Source organism: Pelmatolapia mariae, linkage group LG16_19 (genome assembly GCF_036321145.2).
Source record: "Pelmatolapia mariae isolate MD_Pm_ZW linkage group LG16_19, Pm_UMD_F_2, whole genome shotgun sequence".
Taxonomy (NCBI): Eukaryota; Metazoa; Chordata; class Actinopteri; order Cichliformes; family Cichlidae; genus Pelmatolapia; species Pelmatolapia mariae.
The window spans coordinates 25,915,254-25,936,694 of NC_086241.1; the positions used below are offsets into that span (position 1 = coordinate 25,915,254).

The window sequence follows — 21,441 nt, forward strand, 5'->3', positions numbered from 1 at the left end:
CATTCCTGCCTCTCGGGCAAGCAAGCATGCGCATGAGACGGTCTGCTTTGGCCTTATTTGGATATGGTAATGAGGAGCCTGAGCCCGCCAATAAGAAGAGAGTGTATATACACGTGACACTGCAAGACCGCTTGGGAGGCGGGGTCAGGCGCGGAGCTTAGGTTAAAACCAGTGGACAAGACACAGCGCATTCAGTGTAGGGAGAAGCAGGGACGCACTGTGAGGGGGAACTTTGTTACTATGAAACTTAGGAATATTTACAAAATATTGTAAAAATTATCAAAATCCCTCGTGAATCCATAACCTGCCCCTAGGGTTTGAGGTTTTTAGTTTAGTTCGCCCGGAAAGGGCTTCTACACTCACTATTCTTACACTTTTTTGAAAGAATGTGTGAGACAGACAGTTAGCCAGCTAGCTAGCTAGCTGAGAGGTGATACAGGCGGCAGGAGAACAAAAGATTTTTTTCCGTTTTGGCCGGTTGTACTGACACCAAGTCCATGCAGAACGTGTCATTACCATCACAATGCCCGTTTTACTTTTTCTGATAGACACGTCCGCTTCAATGAACCAGCGCACCCATCTGGGCACTACCTATCTGGACATAGCAAAAGGCGCTGTTGAGACTTTTATGAAGGTACTGTAACCACGGGACACATTAATATTGAGAGATCCCGAGCGGGAATGCAGTTCAGTTCATCGTTTTGCTGTTGCAAGCTCGCCTGTCAAAGCTGATCTCTCGATAACCGTAAATAATTCTCTACTATTTCCACAGCTCAGAGGGAGAGATCCGGCGAGCCGAGGGGACCGGTATATGTTGGTAAATTTTGAAGATGTTCCGTTCGGGATAAAGGTAGAGTTTGTTTTCGGGTCATGTCCGGCTTTACATTGCGCAGATTGACTGTCCTTCCATCGCTGCACCACGTTGTGATCACTACATCAACTGTGTAGAGAAAAATCTTCAGGAGGAGCTTTCATACCCCTTTTAAAACATGGCCGACATTTTGTTTCAATGTGAGCAGCAAGGAACTCTGGGTGTTATTTATACAGCGAGGTGATATCTAGGAGGGAGGGAGAGTAGAGGAGGAGGAGAAGGGGGGATGACAGACTAGCCTACTTTACTTCTTTAGACCAAATTGCCACTTTAGTCACTGCACACATTGCGACTTTGCTACTTTGCGATTTTCTGATCTGGAGCCGAGCGCAGCAGCCTGGTAGAAACGGATCAACGTCCTGTGGCTGCAGTGCTGTCAAATTATTAGTCTGGGCAGATAGAGAGGAAGCGACCTATTTAGATATTTATTAGCTCAGACTCTCAATAAAACCAGTGAAGTTAACCACTAGTTTCCTTAGAAGTTGCCTGCTGGTCACAACAGTGGGGTAGTTATTTAGCTTTGTGCATGTAATTAACCAGCTGCTATGTTGTGTTTTGTTTGGGTTTTTTTTTTTTTTTTTTTTTAAGGCTGGATGGAAAGAGAGCCATGCCACATTCATGACAGAGTTGAGGAACCTCCAAGCAACCGGACTCACAACTATTGGCCAATCCTTGAGGAACGCTTTTGATTTACTCAATCTCAATAGATTAGTGACTGGGATAGACAACTATGGACAGGTATGTAGCAATGAAACAGGTGGAGAAGAAATCAGGCTCATAAAGTGCTAAATGCCCAAACAGACCCACTTCACCCACCCGCCTACCCCCCCTCACCCCACCCCTTTCTGCTATCTCCCAGTCTTACAAGCATCAACCACCTCCATACTGTGGACCCACACATCCTCAGCCATACGACACAATCATGACAGCAAGTCCAAGCAGCAGGAGCAACGTAGCTTTCTTATTTTCTTTCTTCCCCCCATCATTGATTAGTAACTTTAGTTTGTGTTACATATGTCACTGCTCTCATCAAGGACATGGAATTATTACACCTGTAAATGAGCTTTTAAGCAAGAAAATGCATTATGTTTTGAAACTCTAAGAATCTATTGCAGGCTCTGTCTGCACAAATATGCACTGAAAGCTAGATGCTTTTAAAATATATATATATATATATATATATATATATATATATATATATATATATATATATAGTTTAGTTGTATTTAAACTAGTGTAGGCTTGTGTCACTTCAGCTTTATGGCCAGTTTGTTAAAATGCACTGGATTATTATGAGAGGTGGTTCTAATATTTATATCCATTATTTAGTCCATAAATGGTCTGGCCACTCTGTGGTGTGTGTGTACGTAAACACAAAGCTAAACATAATTTTAATCAAGCTGGGATTTATTTTAGAGCTTTGGAATAAGACTCTTGCCGTTTTAACCAGGTCAGTCTAAATTATGTAGTTTCAAGCCTGTCAGAGAACTTTTGGGCTTTTATGATGAATCGCTGGGCGAGGTGGTAGAGCGGGTCATCTACCGATTGATCGGATCGGATCAGTCCCCGGCTTCTCCCTTCTATGTGTCAAAGTATCCTTCGGCAAGATCTTGAACCCTGTTGCCCCCGATGCATCCATCAGAGTGGGTGTGCGTGAATGTTTGATGGAAGTGCTTAGCTGTAGATAAAAACACTGTATGAATGTGCGTGTGCTTCTGATTGGGTGATTGACAGATGTAGTGAAAAGTACTTTGAGTGCTCAAAAGTGAGGCGACAGGCGCTATATAGAAGTACCAGTACCACGGATGAACAGTCATCTGTGCCATGATGAACATACTCTTTTGTTTTTCTTTTGGTTAATGTGAATGCTCACTGATGCTGAGATTGAAGACTGTCGCCCTTTTCTTTGTTTCGCTCAAGTCTGCTTCAAAAATGGGGACCCATCTAACAAGACCACAAATGTGAGGATATTGAAAAAAGCTCCTGGATACACGCTGACGGAAAAATGTGGTTTACTTTAAAATTATCGATGTTATTCCAGTTGTATTGTGCAGCTTAGAAAGATTTCTATACTGCAGCTTTACGACACAGTGGGCCTGATTTACAGCTGTAAGCTATTCACATAAAACTCATTCAGACTCAGTATTGCTAAGAAATATTCTCCAAGCCCACAAAGTCTGGAGCTAGTACAGCGTGATGCTGGCCAAGTTCCCTCGTCAATTTAAATCCAGTATTAGTAGCTAAACGTATATTTGCATGATAAATACAGTTTTAGACCACCACTCTTATGCCAGCCCACTGAGTCGTGTGTAACAGATGTTCAGATCTGCCGTTTGCTGTGCAGAGTTGCACAAAGTGACCAGAGAAACTTAACTTTGGTCTAGTCTCATTAGAAAAAGAAAAGCTGAAGCCAACAGAAAGCATATTGCTTGCGATTCAGCATCTCACCTTCTTGAGATTTTCTCATCTCCTGGCCAGCGTTGAAACTGAAGTGCAATTTTTTTGCATGTGAAACAAAGTGGTCATTATTAATGTAAGCTGTGAAGTCTAGCCCATACCCAGTTAGAGTGGTAGGTGAATCTGCACGCTTGTGGTTGATACAGAATCTGGACATCTGTTTTCCTGTGCGGAGGTAAGTGGGGGAGTATGGGAGCAGTAATGAATGTTTAATTAGGCATTTCCTGAGTAATAAACAGAAGATCCCTACCAGCCCAGGTAATGCATACATGCAGCATGCATAATGCATGTCAGACACTCTTTGGTCGTTTGAAAAAAAATACCAGCGACACTGTCAGACTGTCCGATTTTGAACACACAAGCCAAGGTCGAGGTTACTGCGTCCCGCGCTGTCACTGCTGACCTCTAATTACAGGTTGATTTGACAGTGGCTATAATTTAATGACTAGTTCTCTCTCCTCTGCCTATTTCCAGCAGGAGGCTAGGCAATTACTAGTATGGAGTGTATGTATGTAGTTTATATATGCTTAGTATGTCCTTTACAAAAGAGGAGTTATTGTGAACATGGGCTGTAATTTAAAATGTGAGCTGGTGTCCCTATAGCCCAACACAAGTGTTTGATACTCCGAGAGGATATTTTAACGTAACAAATGTGTGTGGGCAGGAAATGCTGGTAACACTAAAAGCTAGAGGAATCAATGAACTTGAGTCAAAATCTAAAAACTTTTCAGTGCATCATCTAACTGATTACACAAGTGTAGTGGTGCTGAATAACTCCCGTAAGCTGTTTCTGCTGTCTTCTGTTTAGTTACCATTTCCTTTTAAGTGAGGGTTTACCATTTAACCAGAAAAGCATTTCAAGGGAACTAGGAAGAGGGCACTTCCGCATGAAAACACATCTAAAATGACTGTGTGTGCGCTTTTCTTCTGTTTTCTTATTTAAAGGGCCCTTTGTATCATAAGTCAGTGCTCCACGTCGTCCAGCGGGTGGAGCACTGGGGGGTTAACGGGGGGAGATGGGGGAGTTAATATTGCCCTGGAGTGCCTCAGTCTACAGTAACAAAGAGCGCTCCAGGTTGCCAGGCATCTGAAATGACTCTCCCCTGGGAGATGAAGAAGGGTATGGAGGTAGAGGGGGGAGACGGCCGGCGGGTAATCCTGACACTGATCAGTTTCATTAAGCGCAATGAAAGAGCAGAAGAAAGGATGAACGTGAAGAAATGATATGGCCAGTGTTGTTTGGTGGTAAGTTAGGGTGTCAGCTGGAGTGATGGCCAGGGCTTTAATGGATCTGCATTATCATGGCATTGTGGAAAGCACATCAGAGTAGCGGTAGCTGACTGCATAGACGGGTCTTAAACATGATGAATTACCTATTATGTCTCCATTTACTAATGTAATATCTCATTATCATCATTAACCGGTTATAAGAAATGCCCACTGTGTTTTCTTCTCTTTGAAAGCACAAAGAGATGTCTTCAGATGACTTGTTTTTATCTTTCAAATTACCCGAAATATATAGATGCTGTCTTGTCTTTTACATGAAAATCAGCTGGGCACATTTTGAGAAGTTGTCAAAAGGCTTTATTCTTACACCGGCTCTCCTGATAGTAGGCTGTCGTCATGTGTCATCTATTTTTAATAGTCGCGTTTGGCTTTATTTAAGCACGAGTAAAAGCTCAGGCAGCTGATATGACATGGATAAATTCATCGCTCAACTGGCAAGTTAGCCCGATCATCAAGTCAGCATGCCAACTAAGTGCTCGATATCATGAAGGAATTTTTGAGGGGGGGGGGGGTTGCCAGGTTGTCATGGATACCTGCAGCACAGTGGGGTCTTGGTAGTATCCTGCTCTGTTTACTTTGGGCCGTTTATGTGACTGGACAGATCCATCATTCAGCAGAAAGCACAGCCTACAGGTAGAGCCCAAACAGTGTGGCTCCACGTCCATTAATAATGGCTCTGCTGTCAGAACAGGAGGCCCTTATGGAGTCACTGTGACTCTGCAGTGAAGTCCGGTTTGCTGGCAGCACTTGTCAGTCTTTGTTGAGGGTTTTTTTGTTTTCTTTTACACTATTACCTCACCTAGTGGCTTTGTGGAGATCCCACAAGGCTGATGCACAGTGATAAATGCAGTGCTGCTCCAGTTTAATTTTATCAGAGTGGAGCGCCGATGTCATGAAATATCATGGGGTCCAGCAGGAAAGAGGGTTTCGTGTAGCTCCTCGGATAATGAGCTCTGCTGTTGTGGAGTATAGAGTGAACATATACTGCAGACACTAAAGACTGAACTCTTACTCTATTTGTTTTCCCTTTGAGTCAAGGTTTTCTATTTCACACACGCTCCTTAAATATGTCCCGTGTAATTTATCTGCTGTTTGTAATGATGCATTTAGGGTGCTTATTTATGCGTCGGATCGCAGAAGGCCATAAAGCCACACTTGCTAAATACAGGTATTAATGGTGATCATGTCTTTTGTAAGCACAGTTTTAACAGATGTGAGAGCAGCCCCCCTATTTTTTTGTCTTGTTTTTTATAGCTTGTTTGTGTCTTTCTCTTTCTCATTTCTTTGTGCAGGGTGACCCTAAGTTGCCTCTGAGAGTCTGAATGCTGAATTAATTCGGCATGGTTTCGTTTTTCATTTAGTCTTCAATATGTCCTATTTTTTTCCTTTGTTTTTTTTTTTAGGGAAGGAATCCTTTTTTCCTTGAACCTGCCATCATCATCGCAATTACAGACGGCAACAAGTTGACCAGCAGCGGCGGTGTCCAAGATGAGGTCAGCCTGCATCTCCAATCAGGAGAGCATTCTGTTTGGTTGGGTGATACTTTAGGAGTCTAACCGCACCACGTCCACGTCAAACTTTACCAAACCCTCGTCCTTTGACTGTGATTAAGATGGCTAAAGTTTAAACCGCAGAAGCTCTACTGTGAAGTGCTTTATCATATTGTCCACTCACATAATAACAAAGCTACCTTTCATGCTTAGCAGTGTTATCAGTAGCTTTGTTATTATTGTCTTAGAAACAGAGAAGCTTGATATACTTACTTATTGATTTATTATTTGGTCCTAAAACATCTAGGAAGACAACTTCCCCAGGCCCTAGCTGACACATTCAGCAGGAAAAAAACAAAAACCTCAATTTATTCTCATAAAAATCTAAAAATACCAATGAAGAGTCTCATTTGAGTCTCATACAAGTGATATTTTTGGCATTTTTATTGAATTTGTTAAAAATGTTACTTTTTAATCACTGATTGCACTTCCTGTTTTGACTAACTGATTAAACACTTGATCTTGAAAATGTAGAAAATAAAGAAAAATTATTGCTCAGTATGAAAATGCACTATTTTTTTCTTACAAATGCAGTAAACAGTCATGTTTTCAACCTATGCAAATTAAAATTATATAGGCAATTACTTTTAAATTCCTTTAGCCCTAATTATGACAAAGGATATAACTGCAAGGTTAGAAGTGTGAGCTGAGCCCTCCGTGCCACTTTAATACCCTCTAAATGAAAGCACTTTATCAATACCGCCATAAAAGTGTTGTTCATTTATTTCCCAAGTTTCCCCACAGTAGCCTAAAACAAACGGCGATATTAGAGAGAACAGCAACACAGTAAATCTGTTCTAACGCAGGTCTGTCATCTCATCCTGTGATCTGTTTCATTGTCCAGCTACATCTACCTCTGACCACGCCGCTGCCGGGCAGCGAGCTGACGAAGGAGCCGTTTCGCTGGGACCAGCGTCTGTTCGCTTTGGTGCTACGGATCTCCGGCAACGCTTCGGTGGAGCCCGAGCCCCTCGGCGGCGTCCCATCTGACGATTCTCCAATCACCCCCATGTGTGAGGTCACTGGAGGTAGGCGGACTGATACGAGCTGCTGGTTGTTGTGTACTTACAGATCAGCTCTGATAGGCATTTCTCAGCTTTTAAGTACACTCGGTTTGCCTTTTGTAGCTCTGGAGTTTATGTACTGATTTATATGCTTTATATGCCGAAGCTCTGAGTTTCAAAGATGATTTAAGAGCATTTAAAGACAGGAGAAGTTTTATGGAAGAGCTGCACCATGGGTAATGCAGTCTGAAGTGCTTGTTGGGTACTTCTCAAGTAGCCTCCCTTCTGCCTCTGCTTCAGCATATCTCTTACATAGCTCAGTGGTTTATGGAGGCTCACTTGCTTTATGTGTATTGCTTAGTGTCTTTAAATGAAGAGCAATATTTTCACTTTAAGTTGGTGATGTTAAGGAGTTGTTGATTTTTTTAAAATTATTATTATTGTATCACGCATGGAAACATGACCAGCATACAAGGAATTATGCAGTTAAACAAAATAACATAAGCCAGGTAGAGTAGGCTGTAGACATACACTTTAAATGATAGCTTGAACAGCCTAAGATTAAGAAAACCATTTTACTGCTTCAGTTTAGTCTACAGAAGTAAAAGCTCCTTATTTTGAGTGAAAAATAAACAGATCAGATGTTTTCCTCTTGGAAGTGTCAGAAGCCTAAATTTTAAAGCAGAGCCCACTTCAACAGGGGACAGCCCTGAGCGGTGTCTAGGCACTGTCTTGCTCAATATTCAGAGTTGTGCTTAAGGATTGCCAGAGAGGTACCTTTAACAGCCCAATGCAACTACACTGTGCTCTTATTTTAACCCCTGCTGGAGCTATTGTGGAAGGGTTAAGTGCTTTGTTTAAGTGTACTTTGGTAGTAATTGCTGATTAAGGTTAGAATGACTAGATTTTCCCACCTGGTCCACAATCGGACTGCCTTTGTCCTGCCTAAGTCCTGTCAAGAGACTTTCTAGCCAGCGATTTTGATCTGTAATCCCCCCATCTCCAGAATAAGCCAAAGTCCGGCTGCCAGAAAATTCACTTATAGAAGCAGACTTTTATCCCCTCTGTCTCCATTCCTCACGTAGCTTTGTTTTGGAAGCAGCTGGCAGGAGGAACAGACTAGAATGATGCTGATGGCAGGTTAAGATTAACCCATGCACACATATAGAGAACAGAGGACTCCAAAGCTGCGTGTCGCAGCCGGTGGTGCTGAATGCAGAACATGACACAGGTCCATTGTCAGCGGCAGTCTACAGTACATGCTGCCTGTCCATTACTGCTGATGGCAGACCTGACACAAAGCCACAGCCTATTGAAATGAGCGAGTGAATGGGTGCACAACAAGGTCACTCGAGGTGAAGTTGAATGACAGGAAGGCTAAGTTAGACTAGTCAGTTGTAGCTTTGAAAGATGGTTTTTCTGACTTTTTTAATTTTACACATGCGATTGATGGCGTGACAAAAACAGCAAAGAGAGATTCTGAGCTTTCAGAGTCACATTTCATGCAAATGCATTATTTGCATGTAGTGTAAAGGGCTGATATGGCTGCACAAAGATGAGCAATATGTAAAGAAGAGAGCTCTTGAAATTGCACTGCACCAGTAGCAAAGCACTTCATAAACAGTGTAATGTAGTGATCCTTTTTAACCCCTTTTATTCTTGTTCATTTGATTTCTGTGACATTTAGGTGCATTACATAAACACCAAACTGCTGCTGCTGCAGTTTTTGTTCTTTAAACATAAGTTTTAGTGGGAACTTTTAATCCTCTGTGTATCTATCTGCAAGTTTCGGAGACAAAGATTAAGTCTAGTCCTAGAATGAGTGAAGAATTCGATGAAGCTCTTCATTGGGAAAAAAGTCTGAGAAATCTCAGCTCAAGTTATTTATGATTTTTGGTTAATTATGCTACAGTCACATCAGAGAAATCAGTTACTGGAGACTCCGGCATGACTAAAATGATTGCATGCAATGAACTTGAGATTGTGTCTGAAATGGTTGCTGCTAAGACGAGGACGAGGTGTACGAACACTTCAAAGAGACTTTGGTGTGTCAACGTAGAGATAAAATGTAATAAGATGGAGTCGGTCTGCTATGAGTTTGTGATTCAATGGGTTGAAGTTAAAAAAAAAAAAAAAGACACACTGCAGACAAGTTGCGTTCATTGTTGCAGACTGACTCGGATTGATGCAGTCTGTCTGCATCTATATTATTTCCAAACCTTTGCAATTAATCTCAGAGAGATTGACAGTCAGCCCGAGTCGGAGCACAATTGTTTGGAGACAAGTTGCGTCCCACTAGGTAACCTGTGCGATCACCATGTGTTTGAAAGTCATCACCCAGAGACTGAGGGTGGTGCATGTTCGACCTCTGGACGAGTTGGTCGCCAAATGCAAACATTTCAATGAGATGACCCAGCAAGCAGCAATTTCTTTTTTTCCCCCCTAGTTTCGGTTAGATTGTTTTCCTATTTTTACCCTGGCACTAATCAACAGAGTTATCAGACTTCTGTATTTTCCCTCTTCTGACTCACTATTTTTTATGGCTCATTTACTCTGCGATTCAGTCTTAACCCTGTTCCAGCAGCAGCATGCAACTTTTAGCAAACAAGCTCTAATAGACCCGCTGTATACTGTCTGACCAGCACCAAACAAAGCAAAGAAGACACAATTAGAGACTAGCTTAATGTGGCAAATGTGGAACATTTAAAGCCAGATGTTATTTTTTAATTTGGTTTCTAGTATCTGCTCTAAAAAATACAACAAATTATTATTAATTAGGAGGGAAAAAATCACATTATAATGTCAGGATCTAAGTGGAAGGGTCTAAATAGACAGCTTTTTGCTAGGAAATTGACAAAATGTGAAAGCATGGTGAAAATGCATCCCGTGTTGTTTCTGTCAGTTTCTGCTGCTCCCAGTTGGCCCACAAATTCTATTAATTAAGCTTTTAAACTGCTAAACCAAAAAACAATTGAAATGATCCACAGTCAACCAAGGAAAAACATTTAATTTTAGCAACGCCATTGACTCGCTCGTGTTTTGGGATATTTATACTTACAGACGTGTGTCTTCGTGTTACAGGTCGTTCTTACAGTGTGTTCTCCCAGCGTATGTTGAATCAGTGTCTGGAGTCTTTGGTGCAGAAAATCCAGAGTGGAGTAGTGATAAACTTCGAGAAGACAGGACCTGACCCTCCTCCGCTAGAAGGTAAGAGACACCTGTTTGTTTGTTTTTGGATTTTCTAAAGTTGAATTGTCTTTTATTATAAAAGGAGCTTTTTGACATGTGCTGCATGCGTTTGATTAGTAGAGGAGCTCTTTGCTCTCTCCCACTTGGTGTTTGTTTTAATCCATTCTGAGCTTTTTTCACTCTTTAAACTCCTGCTTTCATATTTAACTGCTTGACACACTTGTCTGATGCATTTTGTTTCATGCTGCTTTTCAGAAACCCCTTGTTTTTTGTTTTGCTCTGCTTATATTCCTGCACAGACACTCCAGCTGAAGTGGTGAAGTCTGGTCCGCAGCCTTGGCACTGCTGTCACAAGCTGATCTACGTACGACCTAACCCTAAAACTGGTGTTCCCATCGGGCACTGGCCCATCCCCGAAGCCTTCTGGCCAGACCAGAACTCCCCCACATTGGTAAGAAAGTTGTAGAAGAACCGACAGAAATATGAGATAAGAAACAGGTATCTGTCAATTTTTGGAATACATAATCTGTGTTACTGCAGCAGATTAATGAAATGACAACCTAGCTTAGTAAAATAAATACAATGTCACAGAACAAAAGAGCCCAAAAAGGTAAAAATAATATTAAAGAAGAGACTTTAAAGCCCTATAGTTCCTTTCTTGTATTTATATTTTGGACAGTTTTACTCTTGACAGCAGAATACACTTATAATTCTATAAAACTTAACAAAGAAGTACTTTATTCCTAATTATTTATTAATAATATAAGTCTTAATAGCCAAAAAGTGACCATATTTACAAGACTGGTATAGTGTTATTAGCTACGGCTAGCATGCTTGCTTAGCATGTTGGCCTTAGTGGTATGCTAACCAGTGTCTGGCTAGTTTTATGGTTAATTGGTGCTAAGTAACAGACTAATAAGTTTTCAACATTTCACTCTCTAAAACTGAAGTACAAACTTCCTGATAAATAAAATACTTCCTTTAAAAATGCTCTTAAGGTCTCCAACAGCAGAAAACATCACCCAGAGGTTCAGTTCATTGACTTATATTAGCTGAGGTAAGGCCTAGCAAACAAGCAAGTACAAGAAGACAAAACTGTAATTTTGTTATGAAGGGGATAAATGGCTACAGGTTTTTTGTTTTGTTTTGTTTTGTTTTTTTTTTTAATTTTGTATCAGGCTTTTGTAGATGTGATCATTTAATTGCTAACACTGGTTATTTTAGTGGGAGTCAGTGGGGACTGACGCTCTTTTAGAAGCAGCCTGCAGTGATACAAAGTAGCCGTATGCTCGATTATGAATCTTAAAATAGAAAAAATGTAAGAACAATAAAAAGAAAGGCACTTACTAAGTTTATTTTTTCATGTTTATTAAAAGGCAAAACACATCCATTATAGCTGTAATGTGCCTTCAGTGGCCATTAGATGATAACTCCTCTACAGGAGTTACAGGATTCAGCCCCACACATTGTCACTTTCATTAAACAACTTTTCTTCTTCCCGTTTGTTTAACATGAATAATCAGTCACACTAATGTAACAGTGCCACACTCTTATTAACTTTAACCATTTATTCCATAGCAAACAATGACTAACTCATGATAACACAGGGATGACGTCAAACCGGCTGCAGTGATGTCACAGCTACACGAATGTGCAACAGCCCAAGCACAGATGAGCTGTAATCAAAATTAAACAAACAAAGAAGTACTCATTATGATAGATCATGCATTGCATGTTAGCTATCATTTATAAGCTTTTCCTCTGCACACACACATACTCTACACTTTCAGTAGAAATAGAAGTATCAGCAGCCAGACGTGATTCTTTTTTCCCGAACTGTATTCAGACGGTCAACTTTGCGCATTGCTTAAACTTCGCTTAGATTAACAACACCTACTGGTGTTATTAGGCGCCTGCAGGTGTTGTTGATCTTCTTTAATATTTACCATAACATTGTGTATCTCTTACTGTGTACCTTCCCAGCCTCCCCGCTCAGCCCACCCCCACGTCCGTTTCTCCTGCGTGGATGCTGAACCCATGGTGATAGACAAGGTGCCCTTTGATAAGTATGAGCTGGAGCCGTCGCCCCTCACACAGTACATTTTGGAGAGGAAATCACCGCACACCTGCTGGCAGGTACAGCACCATCACAGAAACCACAGAAAATAACAGCTGTTGAGAAGAAAGTTTGACATTAAAGCAGAAATCTGTGTTTTTAATCTTTACAGCCAGGTAGACAAAGAGGATTTAAATCTCTCACACGGAACATGTTACATGCATCCTAACAGCAATGTGATTAGATGTTCAGACATATTGAGACACTGATGTGTGGTTTCAGGTTTTCAGTGTACCAAAAAAATAAATAAGGGTGGCAGCAAATGAAGCGATGATTCGATAGCACGTCGGCATGCACAGACTGAGCTTTAGCACATGTGATTATATCAAAACATCTTGTCTCTGCTGGTACCCGCACACCAAGCTTTACCTGGTTTGTGGCAGGAACCTGAAAATAAGGGTTGTCTCTGTATTCATCACTCATATATTGATTTTGGGGGTTTTTTTCCCATGTTTGGCATGAGTCATCATCAGAGATGAGGTGGCAGACTTTCAGAATTACTTTTATATCAGCAATTACAAGAATCACGCAGTGAAAATATTTTCCTGACACTGACCAGATTCAGCGTTGTGATATTGAAGGGCTAATAGTAAGTGGTAAGCAAGGAAGTGAAATTTACTTCTGTAGGATATTTAAAACCAAAGTGGCTTTACACTAAAATAAAATGAAACCGATTCCTAAAAAAATTCAGACAGCATCAGCTGGTTCTGTTTTTGTTTGCTGATTGAAAAGTTCAAATGTCACAACTCACTTCCTGATTTTTCTCTTTCTGTTTTTTCAGGTGTTTGTATGTAACAGTGCCAAGTACAGCGATCTGGGGCAGCCTTTTGGTTACCTGAAGGCCAGCACAGCTCTAAATTGCGTCAACTTGTTTGTAATGCCCTACAACTACCCCGTACTTCTTCCGCTTCTGGGTAAGACCTGTGCATCCACACCGCCTCATTTTTACTCTCGCTTTAGGTGTTGATGGGGAGCCTTTGGTTTGGGCATTAGTATTTAGAAGAGGCAAAAAATTTAGAAAATTCAAATGATCTGCTGCAATAGCAAAACAAATGACTATTTTTTTAAAATTCAGTTTTCTTGATAAAACATGTTCCTAATGAATGAATTTTCTTTGTGTGATCTGTTTTTGATTGTTTTCCACAGATGACTTGATTAAAGTGCACAAGTTCAAGCCTACCATTAAATGGCGACAGTCCTTTGAGAACTACCTGAAGACGATGCCTCCGTATTATATTGGGGTCAGTGGCCTTATTATCGTTCTTCAACTTTTCATTAATGGCTTTTTTTGCGGTTGTTGTTGTTGTTAATGTACAAAGCCGTGCCTGCACTGTTCTTACTGCTTTGTTATTCTCACAGTCGCTAAGAAAAGCTTTAAGAATCATGGGAGCACCGAACCTGCTAGCTGACAACCTGGAGTATGGTCTGAGCTACAGCGTGGTTTCCTACCTGAAAAAGCTCAGTCAGCAGGTTAGTTGTTAATATTAAATCTACTCCACAAAGCTGTGCTTGCTGCAGTGTCTGTCAGTGGTCAGGCCTTTCCCCCTTTCTGTTTTCACTAAAGTCCACATTGATGGATTTTTATAGTGCAATTTGTAGTTTTGGATTATTTAGGTTTTTTTTTCTAGTTTTCTTAATTTAAACACCAGTCTAGTTCAAATGTTTTATCTCAGTTTGATTAGTATTTTAATATCTTAATTTTGGTTTACAAAAGTAATTTGCAAAGAAACTTGGTTTTATCATGACATTTTTATACTCACTGGCCGCTTTGTTAGGGATATCTGTTCAGTAAAGGATATATCTAATCAGCCAATCACATGGGAGTACCTCAGTGCATTTAGGCTTGTAGACGGGGTCAAGGCAACCACTCATTATTATCAGGGTATGCAGAAGAGCATCTCTGAACGCACAGCACGTCATACTTTGAATCAGATGGGCTACAGCAGCAGAAGTCTGCACTTGATGTCTCTCCTGTGGCTAAGAACAGGAAACTGAAGCTGCAGTTCACATGCGCTCACCAAAACTGGACAATAGAAGATTAGGAAAAGGTTTCTTGGTATAATGAGTCTCTATTTCTGTTGCAACAGTCACTCATGGTAGAGTCAGAATTTGACATAATCAGTGTGAAAGCATGGATCCATCCTGCCTTGTGTCAGTGGTTCAGGCTTCTGGTTGTGGAGTAATGCCTGATTTGGACTTCTTCGGGGAGTCTTTGTAGAGCCTACAACAGAACTTACATAAGTGGCTGATGTCATTGCGGACATTTATGCTTGTGTGTCCCAGCAGTCTCCCTCCAGGAATTTGCTGAGATTATAGTCCTTATATTAATGCTATGATTTTTAATCCTTACACTGAGATGACGATTGTTGTGAAAACTCAGCTAAAAATGCACAGGAGGAGTCGACTGCGCCAAGCAGCCCAGTCATAATAGTTGTGGGTCACGTCGACCTGGCATGTTGTTACGTTTTTCATGAGGTTACGCTCTAGGTTAAAGCGTAGATTTCCCCATAAATCCTCTGTAATGGTGTAGGAGATATTTTCTTGGCTCACTTTGAGCCCATAGTACCAACTGAGCATCGTTTAAACACCACATCCTACTGGAGTGTTGTTGCTGACCATGTCCATCCCTCCTTCCGACAACACACAACGTCACAAAGCTCAAAACGTCTCAAACTGGGATCTTGAGCATGGGTTCACTGTACTCAAATGGCCTATTTGTATTGTCCTGATTTTCTTTAGCATTGATTAAAAAGTTAAAGAAAAAAAGAACAAATTGCTTTAAATAGAAATTGCGAAATCCACATCAGTCAAATCATTTCTTTCATTCATTCACTTATTTTTACTGAGTGTTTTGAATTGCACTCAAAAGACATCACAGGCATTTGCAGAGAGCGTCTGTTACCACAGTTATACTTGATAAATAGATGAACTGAAAAACTGAAAATGCTCCACTAGATTTAGACTTTGCATCAATACACTGTCAACTGAAACAAAGTCTCTTGGCTGAGTGGGGGACAGCTTGTGTACGAGTCCACGGGCTGATAAATAATCATTCTGATTTAATCTCCACTGACTCTCGCTTTGTGCTGCTTTTCCCTCTGTGTTCAATTCTCTGTCAGCAGCTACATTTTATGACGGAAGAACAAAAATGTTTATTGTGTTGGAATGTGTCACAGCGATACCGTCACATCCTTAATTTCTAACTTATTATTATTTTAATGGTTATTTGGTATTAGGCACCAGCTGTTTTTGTTATTGTTGTTGTTGTTTTTTAATACAAATATGTTTTATGCTATTACAGCTGTCTTTCCTTGTGTCAGTCGTTCTTTGTACCCGCAGGATAAACACTTATAAAGCAGTTTATAGCTTTGCACAGCTGCATTGTAATGCATTTTAAATCTTATCTTCAGTTTTACGTGTTGCTTATAAATCATTAAGTTCCTGCATTTCCCTTTTTCCTGCTACAATAATCAAGACCCCCAAATAGGAAGGCATTTCTGACCAGAAAACCTAATTTCCTCATATTTTCAGACAAAAATCGAGTATGACCGTCTGATCGCTTTGATTGGTAAAAAGCAGCCACCGGAGCCTGGCCTCAAGGTGCGATGGCGAGGCGGAAGTATATCTCTAGCCCAGCGTCGGGACTTCATCCAGCAGCTACAGAATCTCACAGGAGAGGCCCCAGCTCTGTCCATGGAGCTTAACCCCAAAGAGTTTCAAGGCTTTCACCTGGCACTGCTCAACAAGGTAGGGTTGGATTATTATCTGCATTTCTTCAATATAATCACATTCATCATCAGGAGCTGCTCTGACATGATTACACACATCAGCATTGGTTTTTACTGTTGAGCGACTGTTTAGATTCAGTTGGAGAGGAGTTCCTTTTTGAAATCTCACACTGTGTTCAGATTTTTCAGGCTTCTCCCCAGCTGCCCTCCTGAGGCTTATAGCATTGCTGTGTTTTTATGTAGTTGGTTTGAGCGCTTGAGGGCTTTTGAAAAATGGTCCACGCTCTCAGAATGCATCTGTATATCCACTCTCCGGTGTCGAAACTACAGCGGTGTTTCATCAGAAAAATTTCCATCTGTTTGCTGTCATCCTCAGAGCCTGAAGCCTCAGAGTTTTAGGAATCCGTACGACATCCCCCGCAGCCACCTGCTCGACCAGCTCAGCCGAATGAGGAGAAACCTTCTCAACACCAGCGTCTGCACTCTCAGAGGCCACGACTCCGGTAACTCGCTGTGCAAATCATTTTCCCCACACTTATTTGGCTGTGATTATGCTACGTTGTGAAAATGATTTCAGTGTAAGAAGCAGGTTACATGTATTGCTGTTCTTTCCATTTTTGACAAAGCCTCTGTTTCCCTTCCAGACCAGCTCCACAGCGTGCCAATCGCCCAGATGGGAAACTACCAAGACTTCCTTAAAGCTGCTCCCCAGCCTCTTCGAGACGCGGACCCCGAACAGCCCAAACGGTTGCACACATTTGGCAATCCCTTCAAACTAGACAAGAAGGCAAGTCTCTCTTTTTACTCTTCTCTTTTTCTTATTGGTTACAATAACAAATGTAAATTAACCACTGAAAAACACTCCGATTTACCATTTTCCTCACTTTCTTAACAGGGCATGATGATCGATGAGGCAGACGAGTTTGTGACCGGCCCTCAGAACAAGGGCAAGAGACCTGGCGACAGCAACAACGTGCCAGGCGGAGGTCCAAAGAGACGCCGGTGCATGTCACCTCTGCTGCGATTGGGTAGAGCCTACACCCCTCCAGTGTCCCCGTCTGCGAGCCCTCGACACTCAGCAGGTACGATCTAAGAGACAGTCGCACATCTTTTCTACTAATATTGTTATTCTTAAAAATGACTGATGGCATGTTTCTAGTGCCGAGTGTACAACCAAGTGTACTGGCCTAATAATGATTCAGTGAAAAAAGCACTTTTTTTTCCCATAAATTTAGGGAAATTGGTCAACAGAGTGTAGATTTAACACACAGAATATAAAACTCAAGGCAGGAAAAATGTTGTATTAAACTGGGAGCTTCACAATAAATCCCCGTTTCCAGCTAGCAGATACCTTTAATGTCCACATTATGTTGATAATTCAACCATTGTTGATGTGCAGTGCTGGGCAGTCCTGTCTTTCTTATACATTTGAGCACTTCAGCTTATGTTATAGCCTCAAGCTCGACAGATTCACTCCAGGCTCACTTACAAATTTGATCCCTCTGGCTCTTAAACATGTGCCAATGTGTAAAATTGGTCCCGTGTTCAAAGAGGTATGCTTTGGGATATCGTCTGCAGGGGTTATGGCACGAACCGTCCTACAGCGAAAGGTTGCCGGTTCGAGCCCCAGCTCGGACAGTCTCGGTCGTTGTGTCCTTGGGCAAGACACTTCACCCGTTGCCTACTGGTGGTGGTCAGAGGGCCCGGTGGCGCCAGTGTCCGGCAGCCTCGCCTCTGTCAGTGCACCCCAGGGCAGCTGTGGCTGCAGTGTAGCTACAATCACCAGTGTGTGAATGTGTGTGTGAATGGGTGGATGACTGAATGTGTAAAGTGCTTTGGGGTCCTTAGGGACTAGTAAAGCGCTATACAAATACAGGCCATTCACAGCACGATCGGGATTAAAGTGAATGATTTTGTTTTTTGTTTTTTTCCACCTTTCTGTAGACATGGACGATAACGACAGCGCACCAGAACCAGACCTGATCATCAACCACGTGGATCAGAACCACTATGGCTCAGACCGGAACTCTGACTCGGAGGTGGACTGTCCCTCGAGTCCCGCCGACCTTCAGGAGAACCACACTGATGCGGATCCTCAGGTGATACAGCACAGGGATGAGGACGAGAACGGGCAGACCCGTCCAGGCGAGCTGCCGCTGGGCAGCGACGGAGGAGCGGAGATGGTGCTGATTGACGACCAGGTGCAGCACTACATTACGCCTTCCGCTCTGAAGAAGCACATTCACACCGAGACGACGAAGGTCAACAATGAGCTCAGGTCGCTCATCACCAAGGAGATCAGAAAACCTGGCAGACGTATGTATCCAAACCTGGTCTATAGGCACCACCACAGCTACCACTAACTTTTTTTTCTTTTTCTTTTCTTTTTTTTTTTAAAGAGCTTTTTTTCTCATATGTAACCATGGTAGCATCTAAAAGTCACAAGTGTGATTGAATCATCACCTAAACAGAGATTCGAAGCTTCAGCTTTTATTGCAAGGCTGCTAAATTGAAGATGCTGCTTTGTATTTCATTCTTCCTCGTTACGTCTTTGTCTTGTTTTTGTTCCAGAAGAAACCACATAAATGTGGGCCTTTTTCATGGCACTTAAGCTTTGGTTTGTCCAGAAACAAAGCTGTTTTTCTTAAAAACAAGGCTAGGAAAAACAGCAGGTTTGCATATCTGTGTGTAAATTTAAAGAAGCAAACTTTTTTTTTTCTTTCTTTATCTCCTCTGTTGATTTGACCGTACACGTCAAACTAACATTGGACGTCACTCTGGACTTTGAAAACGTGCTGTGGAATGTTTTGTTTTTTTTCTAGTTTCCTTTATTGATTAAATGATTGTCAAAGAAGTCATTCAGATATGAGGGAGAACGCTAGCCTTTTATCTTGTTTATTATTAACATTCAGCTGTACACGTACAAAGATTTGATTCAGTGGATGTGCTCTCCTTGAATCGACTGAACCTCGTTCGCTTTGCTTTTTCTGTTTCAGACTACGAGAAGATTTTCCTCCTCTTGAAACAGATCCAGGGCACTCTCGACACCCGGCTCATCTTCCTCCAAAACATAATCAAAGAGGCAGCCAGGTACAAAGTTCAGCCCTCCTCCTCTGATGTCAGAGCGTTATTACCTCTCCCCTAATTTTTTTTTTTTTTTTTTTTTTTTTTTTTTACTTAAAATGAGCTGCAAACAGAAAAAGGGGACTGTCTTTCTTTATAAGCTCTCTTAAAGTAAAGAGCAGCTGTATCCTAGCACCAGGAGTCTGCATTTAAAACAGCTGCAGTTTCACGAACCGAACAAAATGCAAAGAAACAAAAACGTATCATAATTTTCTGTTCATGATCTCCTTTGCTACAAAGTTGTTTTTAAAAGGCAAATGTTAACACATGTCATTGCTTCTTCTTCTGCAAAGGTTCAAGAAGCGCGTTCTCATCGAACAGCTGGAAAACTTCCTCGAAGAGATCCACAACAGAGCCACTAACATGAACCACGTGGACACGTTCTAATGCGAACTCATTCCCAAACTGAACTTACTGGTAACCAAACCGGGCAACCCTCCACATCCCCCTCAAACCACCCCTCCTACTGTACCAGGGGCCCCTGCAGAGATGAGACAAGGCGGCATCCAGCTCCCAAACCATCGCTTCTTCACTGGACTCCTTCATTCATTTAATGAACATTATGCTTGTGTTGTTTGCACAGTAATCCTCAAAGACAGTACTGACCCTGAGTAATGCAGATGCATTTTTCAGACTTGCAAAAAAAAAAAAAAAGATGAGCGAGGAAGCACATATCGCTGCAGGTGAAGTGTGAAGGTGAAGGCCTATGCAATGACATGTTTGTCCTGTGGACAGTTTGTACAGGAAGGTTCTCTGAACCCGTCCTCAGATGTTGCCCTTTAATTATTCAGCTCCCCTCATCAGATTTTTTTTTTCTTTTAACAAATGTGAGTGGTTATCTCTCAGACAGGGGTGCTGAAATAAACAAGGGCATTTCTGGAGAGGGTCAGATGACAGCCTGTGTGTGGATGTAATGGCATGTGACAGTGTGACTGGACTGATGATATATAGGAAGGGTATATCGGCACGTGTGGTTGTATTTTCAGACAACTCAGGGTCAAATGGGATCCAGCGGAGATGCTCATGAGAGACTTTGCTCAAAGTCACGATTCAACTTTATTTTATTCCCCCCCCCCCCGTGGTGTTATTTCTGATTTGTGGAGGATAAGAGTCCGGCCGTTCACTTCTCAATTGTTAAAATTGACCTTCTGCTTTCCACCAAATGGACTGCTGAGCTCTCAAATCAGAACAATTGGGCTTGAAACATTGAATCTGATAACGTGTAGTCTTCCTGGCAGACTGATGCTATATCAGTAGTAGTTTAACTTTTGGACTAAACCACCAGTTCCTGTTCCCTTTGCGGGGCGGGGGGCGGCGAAGAAAACAGATCCACAGCGATCGTTGCATCTGGAGACAGTCAACTTTAAAAAAACAAAACTGTCTTTTGCAAATTAAAGTCATCAATGCGGGAAAAACAAAAAGCTCAGGAACTGACACATTAATGCATCACAATCAGCAATAACATCGGAGCCCTCCTCCCTGCCCTTTCACTTTGTTTTAGCCTGAAACAGCTGATATGCAACACAAACGTCTTGTCTGCTGGAGTGTAGATGAACCGAGGTGTCGGATGCCAGCCTGTCCCAGCGTGCTGGCTGCTGCCAAATAACTTAACCCAGCCCCTAAACTCCTTTTTCCGCCATGAATCTCAAAGCAACTTCTTACCACTTAAAAGCAAATGCACTTGTGTACATTTGAGAATCTTTATTTATGTAATTTAAAATGAAAAAAAAAAAACAGCCTTTAAACTTTTTTTTTTAGGTCAGGCTTGTTTAATGTTCTCAAATTTACACAAATAACGTCTAGAGGTCAGGAGTTGATTTCAGACTCAGAGGGCAGCCCTCTTCCGCTCCCTCCCTCCTTGGACAGGGACCAAAATCTGCCATACTTTTCTTTGTTTGTGAAGAGGCCGCTACCAAAAGAGTATTTTGAATACACTGTAAAGATGTAAATAACCCTAGAGTACTATTTAAAGAGAATGTTCAGTGGAAAAAAAATGGCCTTTTTGTAAGTATTTCCATGAATAAAGCTTCTATTTTACACTGTGAAGGGCCATGTAAATAAAGTGTTCTGTAAAGATGCGAGTCTGCCTGCTTTTATTTACGCACGTTGGCCTTTT

General features: G+C 41.6%; 1 protein-coding gene across 1 annotated transcript; it reads left to right on the forward strand.

The window, feature by feature from the left end:
- The first annotated feature begins 213 nt into the window (after positions 1-213).
- ints6 (integrator complex subunit 6) lies at positions 214-21,400 on the forward strand. Its single transcript, XM_063499492.1, has 18 exons — positions 214-634; positions 773-850; positions 1,460-1,609; positions 6,019-6,108; positions 7,010-7,193; positions 10,251-10,376; positions 10,658-10,809; positions 12,342-12,494; positions 13,256-13,388; positions 13,621-13,715; positions 13,834-13,944; positions 16,006-16,221; positions 16,579-16,705; positions 16,847-16,989; positions 17,098-17,284; positions 18,147-18,518; positions 19,199-19,292; positions 19,619-21,400. The coding sequence occupies exons 1-18, from the start codon at positions 524-526 to the stop codon at positions 19,710-19,712; spliced, it is 2,616 nt and encodes an 871-aa protein (XP_063355562.1). The 5' UTR covers positions 214-523; the 3' UTR covers positions 19,713-21,400.
- Positions 21,401-21,441: the final 41 nt, after the last annotated feature.